The sequence below is a fragment of the Clinocottus analis genome, unplaced genomic scaffold (assembly GCF_023055335.1).
Source record: "Clinocottus analis isolate CAN_PGR_092001 unplaced genomic scaffold, fCliAna1.0.p SCAF_17, whole genome shotgun sequence".
Lineage (NCBI taxonomy): Eukaryota > Metazoa > Chordata > Actinopteri > Perciformes > Cottidae > Clinocottus > Clinocottus analis.
The window spans coordinates 12,324,540-12,336,867 of record NW_027175898.1 but is presented as its reverse complement, the minus strand read 5'-3'; the positions used below and the strand labels follow the sequence as shown (position 1 = coordinate 12,336,867).

Here is a 12,328-nt window from a genome sequence, read left to right as displayed (position 1 = left end):
TTACATTGACTTGCTTTGAATCCCTGGAGACTTACCTTAACCTTTAACTAAGTGTTCACCCTATGCCGTAAAGTTATTCGAGCATACAATCGTCCCCAGTTTGACCCAAAATAAAAGGTAAGTATCTGCACAAATCAGCTGCAGAATTCTCATACACACTTTTTGTACTTTGATACTTGTGAGGACCGGCATTAAATACACTCCCCGGTCCTTAATGTCGAGAAAATGACCTCAGACCTCAGAGAGTCATCACAGCTACATGTCTGACTCCACCCCCGAGAACCTCAACCAAAACCATACACATTTTGAAGTTCAACTTAAAGTCCCCACTTTCCTAAACGTCCTCACTCTCAAGGTCTAAGAGTGAAATTGGTCCCCACGAAGATAGGGGAACAAGACGTCGAGCACACACAGCATGTCAATCACATTGTCTTGTGTGAATCTGCTGTGCAGCACCTGCCCCGGCTGTAACGGGGCTCCACATGTGAGCAGTGGTAGATTGTGATGCAGTACAGTGCCGGCACAGAGACGACGGGGGATGAACTCCCTTTAAGCTCATAATTAGGCCTTAAGAGAAACATTACTCAGAGTTCTCCTGTTGCTCAGCGTCTCAGCGTTCACCGTTATGCCCTCTGCTTTTGCACTAAGTACCTCTCTGTCAATCATGGCCATTGCCGAGAAAATATGAATATTAATCGTATGCAGCATTTGTGAGGGTTTGGGTAATTACGAACAACTACGTGTGATAATTTGTACACACATAACATAGGTTTTAGTAAATAAACGTTCTCCAAGGTAAATCATGAATAAATAAATAAGAATGTTTCCTTTTCTGGAACAATTTCCATTTTTTATTTACATAAATCAATTAAATACATTACATGAAGAAATCAAGTGTCTTATATAGCAAAATAATCAAAATATTTACATTTTAGACATTAAAACACCGTAATAAAGTAGACGTCCTCGACTCAGAGATTGAATATCAAACATGCCATCATGACAGACCCTAATTTACCAAGAAATTCAGCTTGCTCCATCTTTATTAAGGTTGAATTTTGTGTGTGTGTTAACAGAGCAACACCAACAAAGAAACACTTGTTTTCAGTTAATTGCACATAGTTAATTCACATAGTTTAAATCAAAATCTTTGACAGGTGAATTGACACAAACAATTGTGAGATCTTTCCTTTCGTCCTCCTGCGTCACTGCCTCCTAATATAACGTCTTTGACTCCGATGTTCGTGTCTCCTTTCGTCTTCGTCGTCATCCTTGAGCAAGGAGGCAAGCAGAGTGGCGCTCAGAGCGACAATGCCAACGCCCAGCAGAACTGCACCTCCAATCTCAACTGCCCTTCTGACCTGCATGACACAAACAAGATTTCACTTCAATTCAACTATTCATCCACATTTCAAGTGAAATATGGAAAATAATGCATGTGGGTTTGTAGCACACCGTACTTCAAAGTAATATATAATAATACATATACTTATTTTAGGCAACTTTCTCAAGTTAAACTTAAAAGATTATTTGTGTCAGTTTTCTTTGTCTCAATTATCCTGTGAAGTAAAAGATTCTGATTGAATTCGGTGTGACATTTCACGATGATACAGTGTATTTAAACAGTACCAGGTGCAGTGGTTCAGTTGGTTTGTGATGTTATAATTATCCGTCACTTTGTTTGTGGAGAATACGCACAACTTAAGACTCCCACTTTCCCGCTTTGCCCAGTTGGCAGTACCTCTAATGACCACTAGTTGAAAGCTCTCCACTTAATTAAATAGTGAATGAGGACATTTTGAATTCTGTCTGAATACTATTCCTACAAGAGATGATTCAAGTGCTTTTACTAATGTGTACATTACTTAAAAAATAATGATTGCAGCAATGATAGATAGTAAAATGTATACATATACATATAGCAGCTAAACAAAACCTAATGGCAAGGAGATTCACGACGAGCCAAAATCATCATAATGGCTTTCAAGGCTTTCTGTATAATTATGTATAGCCACAACACAGTGAATGTGACAGATGCACTAAGTGGGTTGATTAAACAACCTTTTTTTTTTTCCTTCTTCCTTTGCAGATCAGCTTATTAATCATCCACCGTTGTTTGAAACACGAGCAATCACATTTCATTTAGCACCACATCTGCTTCTAATCAACGGAAACAGACTGTTCTGGATGTGCGTATTGTTACAATGAATGAGACGCCGCCATGATAAACGGGTCGAGTGTCCAGGTGCAGACGCACACCAGGCTGTGTAGCGCTTTGAAAAACTGATTTCCCACCGAAACATCAATGAAATATGTTACTATGGCATATGTTATCTACTGTTACGATTACAGTGGAGACGTTTGCTGAAATACTTCCTCTCAGTTTGTTCTGGACAGAACAATATGAAAGAATGGAAGTGTTTCAAGAGGGATCTATTCATTCATTATATTGACATGACTTGTTCACAGTATATATGACACTTCAGTTTGTTGAGTTTTGCCTTGATTATATTTAAATGTAGGCTGGGAAATTACAATATTAAAGTAAACTAATACTTATCTTAACACACACCACTAAATATATTTGTAATGGAGATACAATTATGGAATCTGGATCTATTTTTTATACTATTTATCACCTTGTTCTGCACTAGACAGACGTTTTAAAATGTTGTCATTACCTCTCAACATGGTAATTTCGATTGTTAGTGGGAGAGTACGCCTACACATGGACTTCAACGTTACTAACCTTTAACTACTCTACAAACGTGTTTCTTTCCACACTCCAGAGCTGTACATGTTGCCCTACAAAGAACCAGCCTGTGCGTGTTAATCGGTCATGCAAGCAGATCAAACAAATTCACCACCCACCTGTCGAGACTCTGGCTTGCCGTATCGTAGATTGGTGACAAAGTGTTCACAGTTCTGAGTGAAGATGTTGTACTCCAGCTCCAAGTTCTCCAGCCGACAGGCTTTGCGCACGATGGCGCGGCGGTCTCGAGGCTCGTACTTGTCATCAAGGAGGTTGTTGACTTTGAAACGGTCGCCGTCGACCACCTCCCAGATCTTCTGACGTCTCACTTGGGCTTTGGTGCTGTCCACGAGCATCAACATGTTCACAAAAGAGTTCGACTCATCATCTGTGAGGCAAACAGGACATAAGTTAGCTATGTTATTTTACATACATGTACGTGATTGGCTGATAATGTCCGCGCTGAGGCTAACATAATTAGGGCAACGTTATTGATGGTCATCCAACGTGAACGTCATAAATGCAGCTCTTCACTCACTTGGAGTAGTCAAATGAATGACTTCATTCCCGCCAATGTAGATGGCCCAGTGCTGGTATGTTCCGCGGAAGATCTGGATCAGGTCCCCGGGCTTGGCATCATTTTCAAACTAAAATGACAAGAGAAACAATTATCCTTAATGAATGATTAAAAAATAATACATTTGGCATGAAGCCAATGGTCAATGGTTCATGCTATCTTGTTTAAAGGTTAGTGGCAATAACGCTCTAGAGAAATGCACAAAGTAAAAAAAAGAAAGAAAAAAAAACGCAGGATCGTAAACAAGCATGTTAACAATGTACAATTTGAGAAATAAATGAAAAGCCTCCAACATGTTTCTTTAACCTGCCTGACACTATACGAGATGAATACATGTACCAGTGAATGTATCATGAATCAGACAGAGCGAAGGAGCGCCCTGTTTACTAACAAGTTTTATATTATACGACGAAGGCAAATTAAATGTTCCCTTCACCCTGTTTGTTCTTGGTCTTCTAAACTCTTCGCATTTTAGTTATTTCTTTAACTCGAATGGAAACTAACATCTCTACAGCAGCAGACTCAAAGTAATGGCATGATCCGTTGTAATCCATGAATACTTATGAACCAGTACGTCTTTTTAAATTATTGCCAGCAAGAATACAATCTTGTTAGAGTAGGAATTGAAGCAGCTTTAAGTTTAGACTAACTCCTCCGAGCTCAGCAGCAGCAGACTCACCAGTGCTAGAGCCATGGCTTCAGGTCCTCATCAAGCAGTAAGTAAGCACAGAGGAGACTTGCAGCCAATATATAGCTGCCGACAACTGAAACCTAAGTGTGCTTACGTTTCAGAAGCAAAAGTGTCCACCTGACTATGTGAGTAAATAAATGAGATGCATACAGAGAAAGATTAGATGAGCAAATTGATACCCAACACATGTTTTTTTTGTTTAGCTAATCATTGAGTGGACGGGTGTGTTCCTGTCAGGTGATGATGGAGGCAATAAAGCTCAAAGGCTGAGTTTCATTTCTTGCAAATTGTACAGTCTCCGTGCGCTCGTGCTACTGTTAACTTCTCTGGGTCCAAGTTTCAGTGATCTTTATGGTAGATTATAGAAAACATCTGTTATTTCATGTGCATTCAGATTAAACCAGCCCACATAACCGTCCTACAGCACTAATAACAGCTCATAGTTACCCTTGTTCTGAACCTGAGGAATGAACAGGGTAATTTAAGACAATATAAATCATAGTGAGGAGGAGATTTGGTGAAAAGACAACAGTGCTTCACATTACCAACACACACCATTCAAGACAAGATAAACAGCTTGTCTGTATAATACAAATACTTTATGCTCATCATGGAGGCAGAGACTTTCACTTTATTGACCTCTAGATGATATAAAGAGTCAAAAATGGACGGGTTAGTTAATGAAATGTCCTTGTGGAGCGAATTGATTTGGAAAAGACACGGCTCACAATTAATCGCTCAAGGGCAAACAAGGGAACATACGTGGCTTTGTCAATAACTCACCCTGTTAATTCAACAGTCAACCAAGTGAAACATCTCAGCTTTAACAGGGATGAAAACAAGGGCGCTCTCCTTACGGACATTTGTGTTTCAATATAGTCAATCAGATCATTACTTTATGGCTATTGACACTTTAATGATCAATCAAATTCAACCCTAAAAACTCTGATTTGGTGGAGGGTCAGAAATATAGGCAGCAATCTGCTGATACCAATTTGATGAAGTGATAATAGATCAGGGTTTTCTGTCTGTCAGCTTGTTCCAGAGTTTATCTGCCCCCGAGTGGCCAAAATCCATCAGAGCAGCTTTAAAAAGCTTTACAAATGTAGCCGTGGCAGGTGAACGTTGGGAATATCACAAATGATTTGCAGGAAAGCATCCAAGCTTGGAGACCTGGATGTTAAATTTCTCCCCAGTTCCTCATTAAGTGCTTAAAACAGGAAGCTCTCAATCAGACCGGCACAGGGATCCCAGTGGCCTTTTAGTTCTGCAGGATGTTTGGAGAAATTCTCCCCAGTCAGATCAATGCTGCTGAGCCTTTTATTAAATACAGCTGTAATACAGTAAGTCCTGCGTCTCGGCCAAGAGTCTTTTTTTTTTCCTTCTTTCCCGTTTTTCTTCTTCTCCTTTTTTCTCTTTATTTTCTTTTCACTGTTCTGCTCTCTTCTGCTTGTCTTCGCCTCATTGACAGCGGACAGAAGCCAGAGGAGAGATTTGACACCGAACATTCATCTCTCTTCCTGTCTGTCAGTGCCGCCTTTTACCACCGCACCTGTTGAACTGCGTGCCATGTGTGCCGTCACCTGCCCGCTGCTTCAACCTGCCTCTCCACATCATAAACTGTGTGCTTTAACTCTTTTTTATTTATTTCTCTCTCTCAGAGCACTAGAAAAACCCACTTCAGTAGAAGTGTTGCACTTATGGCTGCTGTGAGGAACTTTGAACTGGTTATGGAACTGTCTCAATGTAATCCTGCTGCCTCTACGTGATCTACATCAGTAAGAAGATTGGCTCTTCCTATGTAGTTATCCCTAATGCTTTTCATCGGCGCCACCGGGTTGGATTCTGGTGAGATCCGATGAACTCCTGCAGGTTCACCAGAAACTCCTTCAACTCAGACTCCAGCAGGGCCTCCATCAGAGACCCAGAACTCCTGCAGAGACACCATGCTGCTGGAGACCCAGGCTGTATGGCTGGGCCCGCTGGAGGGAAGGGAGTTATGGGAGACCCAGAACCAGGACTCAGCAGAGTAGACTGTCAGACCCCGCTGCTCTAAAATTAGATGTTTTTTAAAGGAACCCTGGTGCTTTGAAACACTACCAGTTTTGTCCACAGGGACCGCTGAAATCCACACAAAATTAGAGTTCCTTGTAGTAGCTTTAAGATGATATGTCGGCTCGACATGAATGGGCACAAAAAAAAAAAAATCAATACAATTAAAAAATATCATTGCACTTTAAATCCATTTCATTGTTTTGTCTCTTGCACGCTTGCTGCTTCTCATACTTCAAATCAAGGTGTTTGGCTTTTAATGGTCAGCTTAGGATGTGATCAAATATTTCAATATATTTATTAAATTGTCTTTTGTCTTTTATTTTTGTGTCACTTTTTCCCTACCTTTTTATGATTTTTTTTTTTTTTTAATTTTTCCCCTCTTTTTTTGACCTTTTGGAAAAGGTTCTAAATGTCATAGTTATGCTTGAAAAAAAGAAGCTTTCTGCATTAGCATTTAAACGATGTAGTATGTCATAATCTCGCTGAATGAATACATTTAGGTCTATGACTCATTTTAGACCTCACTCATTTACTTCTTCACCTCGCTCGTTTTTTCTGACCCGCTTCACACCTTTCCAATAATTGTTTCATTTACTCCTGTCCTCTTCTTTCTCTCTCTCTCAATTACTGAATGTCCTTTTTATTTTTCCCACCCTCCCTCTCAACCATCAACTCTTGACCTCTGACCTTTCACACTGGAAACCCTGGTATGTGCATGTGTGGTGGGTTTAATCAGAGCCCGAGGCAGAAAGCACAGCTCTCATCTCTTAACCTCAGCCCCCTCCAATCCATCCTAATCCCCTCCGTGTGGGTGCAGATACCTCCCCTCGTGTGACTGACGAGTTGCGTTAAAACCCGCGATGAGCTTCGGCCGGCGGACTTTCACTTCTTTCCATCTCCTCCTCCTACAGTCGAACCTCCTCCTCCCACTGCGCCCCACTTACTGTAGGTCCAAGCAGGCAGCAGGGCTGTGTCAGATGTTTGCCTTTGATATGCTAATACGTTCCTCTTTTTCATGTCTTTTTAAAGTATCGACTGGTAGAGATGCCAGCGCAGCGTGATCCTCGGCCTGTTTCTCTGAGCGCGGCAGGATACGTTGCTGAGAGCGTTCTGCTTAGTCAGTGATTTGCACTTTTTCCTCTTCCGGGCCTAAAAGAAGAAAACAACTTCAATCAGCTGAGAACAATGCATGCTGGGGAATGTGTGGCGGTGACAGGGGAGCGGCTGACAGACGGACGTCTCACACACTCAGGAAAGAGTTGTTCCTTTGGTAAAGGCTCAAGCTCAAGGTAACACAAGTACACACAGAAAGGAGTAAATAAAACACAACAAGGTACATACATGAGTGGAGGTCGCACACAAGGCAAGAGAAAAACATAATGTGTTCATTTATTAAACAATTAAACATGATAACTCTTTGACAGAAGACATATGCAGCTCTTTGGACTCAGATGTCCCAGATGCATTAAGGGTTATTAATCATTTCATAATAGTTCATACTTGATATATATCTATGAATATTAACAACTTTTGGGTTGCTAGGTTGTGAAACAATTGCTTTGTTTTTAGAAAATGGGAAACTCATCACTTATTCACTCATTTAACACATTTATCTTCAAACTTGATTCAGACGTTCATTCATAAAATATTAGCTGTCAGTTAATTTTAAAGTAATAAATACAAAGTTTATCAAAGCATTTTTTATTTATGTAAACTGACTGTACATTATTATACAAGTATTTGAAATATTTAAAATAAATGAAGATTTAATGTAATTGTTCAGGACTGAAAGCAGAGGTTCAGGACTTGAACCCAAGACTCTCTGTGATAATAAAAACATAATACATGTTAGTAAATCCTTCACAAAGCAAGTGTTTGCAACAATATTCTGCATAAACAGACACTTGGAAAGAAACAAAGAAAACCTTATTCGCTTGTTTGAATACATCCTACAGATTTCAAGGGAAATGAAATTGTGTATATTTGGTGTGCAGATATCAGATCAATGTCTTCATCTTACAGCAGAACCAGCCCGGCTGCCGCCGCCGCCTGTAGCCGTATCCAACCACAGGCGGGCCGTAAATCATGCCGGCTGTTTGGCAGAAGTCGTGGATCATCGTACAATGGTTAATTAAAGCCGGATCAATCCCAGTGCCACCGGTTCTTTCTTTACGCTGCGTCTACAGAGAGCAGTCCCACGGTACCTCCAGCCCGGCGAACAGTGAGGAGGAGGAGGAGGATGAGGCCTGTGATGTTTGCTTAAGGCTAGAAAAGAGGCTGCCACTCATATTTGTACAGAGGACAAAGCCACGCAGGCTCTCTGGCACCATATGAAAGATGTGTTTTCACAGCGCGTACAGCAAATACAACTGTTCGGTTTTTTTTTTTCTTCCTTCTTCTCCCTTTTCCAAATGCCATTGCCAAATTTCAGAAGAATAAGTTGTGTGCCAGTTGCCACGGTGCCTGGTCAGCGCAGTGAAGATAGTCTGGGGTCGGCCGAGGTCAGAGTTCTCATCTGAGTTCCTTATTAATGTTGTGGCGCCGTACTGCGCATAATTACACAAAAAAGGCAGTTTTGTTGCTAACAGGAGAAGGTCGGTACAAGTCGAGAAAATAATAATCATCACTCGACCCATGTTAACTTGAATTATTCAGTTTTTCCCAGAGAATCCAAGAACGGAGAATGGTCTTGATGATTTTTGGTAACATTTACCAACATCAGAACTATCTCGAAACATACATCTTCAAATTCTCACACCAGCCCAGTTGCTGAGGTACACATGTTGTCATTGTGCATTTCTGCAAACGTCATTATGCTCACTACATCCCAAACACATGCATCTTCCGTAAAACCTTACTTTTGCATACTCGCAGGGACCAGGGGTGCGAGAAAAACCCAATTTTCTTCAAGAATTCAAGTTAACTGTGTTAGAAAATGTTTTTATAAATGTCTTGTTGGGGGTGAAATATTCTTCTAAAGTCAACCAGAGTTCTAGTAATTGACGTTTTCAACCTCGTTTCAATGTTGAGTAAGTTATCCTGCCCAATGATATAAGACAGTTATTTCATACAGTGGAAAAACATGTTTTTAAAGGTCCATTTCATAATCCAGCTGCAAACAAGAGATTTGCTTCCTCTATTTTGGACTTTCCAGTTCTTCATTCCCCCAAAAGGTCAGCACAGTAAAGGAAGTTTACAATATGTGTGTTATTCACAGCAGGCTCCATTGTAATGAATTGCTTTTAATCCAAAACTGTCCTATTTTACATCCTGCTGTGATCGAGCCCTACCACTCGAAAACTGTTGGATCCAAGTAATGAATATTTCATGAAGCTTTTTGTTGATGAGCAAATCTCGACTTTTCCCAAATGTGTCCTCAGACGTGCAGCAGTGTAGGCAGCGAGCACACGTGGTGCGAAGTGGGACTTCAGCGACAGCAATGACAGCTTCGTCTTATCGAGGCATGCTGGTTCACTTCTTCCATTCCTCTCGATGCGGCCAAGAATTGAGAGGAGACGTGAGGAGAGAGACGTGAGTAGAAAAGAGAAAGAAGAAAAAGAAAACAGACAAGCCAGCTACTGTAGAGTTGTCATCTCTGAAACTCAGATGACGAGCCAATGAGCTCTCTGCAGCTCTGGCCAGTATTTAGCAGCATGGTATGATGGCTGATGTGAAAAGGGTTCTTGGTCCCCTGTGCAGACTTCCTGCTCTGGGCCAATCAACCAATACAGCTCATAGCACATTGTACCCCACACCCGCAGGAACTGATCTAGGGCCTGAATGCAACCCCGGCCTCCCTCTGCAGGCCGTGGCCTCGGTCACCGAACCCACTTGTGTCGGTTTTATGGAATGTGTGCAGACTTGTGACGATGTGCGCGAGTGCCACAACACGCGCTTAATCACACGTGTAGGATGCAGACTTGACCGGTGGTACCGAGGCAAAGAGGCACCCTTACTCACCGGGCTTTCCACTAACTCCAAAGAGAACCCATCCGCTTTACGTTGGAGTTATTTTACCGTAATTTACTTGAGTAAACAAAGCGTAGTTATTTAATGTAACAAACATACTTATTTTAACCCTCACCACTATGTCTTCCTTGTCCTAACCACGTACCTTAATCGTCTTTAGGTATCATGAGAATAGGAAGGACCTGAAGGCACAGTTGAACTTGACCTTTGACCTCAAAACAATCTAATCACTTCATTCTGGATTCAAGGTGGATGTTTGAAGAAATCCTCTGGGCCGTTCTTAAAATATCACGTTCAAGAAAATGGACCGGAGAGCGGCCCGACAACCGGAAAACATAAAATAACATCATCCTTTATGTTATTGATTACATAAACCTAATGTTAAGAAGTATTCCTGCCTGTTTCCAGTGGATAGATAATGGACGATCATGCCTCATCCAAATGCAATAAACAATAAATAAAAATCAACCATATTGAGCTTTTGTCATCACCCATTTTCTTACAGCGTCTTATCTCTGGACACAGCCTGTGTTTTCTTCTTGTTTTAACAACACTTGGAAGCTTCATGTTACGATAGATATATGATGTATCTGTGTATGTCTTCATGACTGTATTAAGAGACTAGAGACTGTGCTAGAGACGTGGGGAAAGCAAACTGTTCAGTTAGGTGTCAGAATCAGCAGGCAGAAGGTGGATGATGAGTCACAGAGAGAGGAAGCCGCCTTCTGCTTCGCCCTCTGCGGTCTCCTCTGAGATCTCGTCCATGTGACACAAAGAAACGTCGGATATTTTAACCAGCAGGCAACGGATGAAAGGTGCCCAACTGCCGGTGACTCATTCACAACATACTGATTTCACGCGTCTGTTGGGTTGGAAATTATGCCCATGTGAGCAAAAGGAGGAGGAGGAGGAGGAACGGTGGGAACAAATGCAGAGGCTTTTTCAACTTTATAACAAAAAAAAAAAGTAATAATCCACGACAGATTTATATAAATAAAAGGTACCAGTGTATTCAACGAGCAGCCAGGTCCTGAAAGCTTTTTACTCTTGTGGTCTGAACATGTAGCGTCTGGTCGCCACGTTTCCAGGAAAAACCTTTCGCCGCAGAAAATGAACATGTCTGCTTTCCTTGGATTAAAAAAGAAGAAGAGAGAAGTGAGCACAACCAAAAGGGAAAAGAAAACAGGAAAGGAGCATCAGTCATCACACGATGCCGCCTCATTTCACTGCAAAACTTAGGTGGCAGCTGGCTGTCATCTCCAGTAAATATCCCAATATGAAGTAAAAATGCAGGAGGAAAGCAAGTATTCCCTCTGTAGGAAATGGTTGCTGCTCCAGTCAGCTCTCAAGCGCTCAGCTGATAGGAACGTGTTATCTTTACATGAAATGCATAATGGACTCAGTGGTCATTGTTATAAAGAAATAATAGACCTCAAAAACTGATATTCTTGGTTTCTTTGTCTGTCAAAAGGAAGACTCAACAAGGTCGGTATCATTCAGCATAAGAATAAATGATCAGTCCTTGTTATTATGAAAGATGTAGTTCATTTAAGTCTACATGCATTTTTGGCTCAGTCAGGTGGGTTGTCAGTGAGCCCCTTGACCAACGCCTATAACCTCCACTGAAGCAGGTTGTTGGCAATCTTTTAGGGGCCAAAGATCTCTGTCATGCAGAAGAAATAATCTTTCATATATTCCAGTCTTTCAATGTTTGTTAAGCTTTGTTGGGACTTTCTCATTGTTAGCATTTCCTCTCCACAATAAAGAAACTATGTACCTTTTTCCAGCTCATCACTCATGCTGCAGGGATCAGATGTGACTGGTTTAAATGAAACATCGCTCCCAGACTGAGCCGAGCAAGGCCAGAAGTTTCATATCGTTCTATATTCATATCTTTCTTTACCTCATACTAATCAATGTTAGCTGAGGAGTTAGACTGTGCAACGAATAGAGTATGAGTTCAGATGAAAGGTGCTCAGGGGAGAAATAATTGATGATTGTAACACGTAGATTTCATATCCTCGTGGTTTTCTTTTCCAACGGAGCCGTTATGAAGCCGTCTCATTTGCTCTCGAAACAGAATGACATCACCCTCACTTTTATCATAAAGCTGTCCAGAGGTGGAGCTATTAAACAAACAATACAGATTACAGTTTGAAGTTGCCAGTGAGTGACTCTATAAAACACTGCTGTTTTCGCACCGCCGCTGCTGGAAACCTTTGCAGCGACCTGTGCACAGATGAGGTAAGAGCGGTTTAATTTCCAGATAATAGTTCATATGAGT

The 12,328-nt window shown here is 41.3% G+C and overlaps 1 protein-coding gene across 1 annotated transcript; it reads right to left on the bottom strand.

Moving 5' to 3' along the window:
- Positions 1 to 1,205: 1,205 nt before the first annotated feature.
- On the bottom strand, positions 1,206 to 4,023 carry LOC137787817 (phospholipase A and acyltransferase 4-like). Its single transcript, XM_068580554.1, has 4 exons — positions 4,009 to 4,023; positions 3,291 to 3,399; positions 2,872 to 3,140; positions 1,206 to 1,361 (listed from the first exon to the last, which is right to left on the bottom strand). The coding sequence occupies exons 1-4, from the start codon at positions 4,021 to 4,023 to the stop codon at positions 1,206 to 1,208; spliced, it is 549 nt and encodes a 182-aa protein (XP_068436655.1).
- Between the last annotated feature and the right edge of the window lie 8,305 nt (positions 4,024 to 12,328).

What these genes read in the sequence shown, in the direction of transcription:
- LOC137787817 (XM_068580554.1), bottom strand. An exon ending in CATTCATTTGACTACTCCAA is followed by an intron (nt 3,141 to 3,290) that starts GTGAGTGAAGAG and finishes TTTGCCTCACAG; the next exon opens with ATGATGAGTCGAACTCTTTT. An exon ending in GCAAGCCAGAGTCTCGACAG is followed by an intron (nt 1,362 to 2,871) that starts GTGGGTGGTGAA and finishes TGTGTCATGCAG; the next exon opens with GTCAGAAGGGCAGTTGAGAT.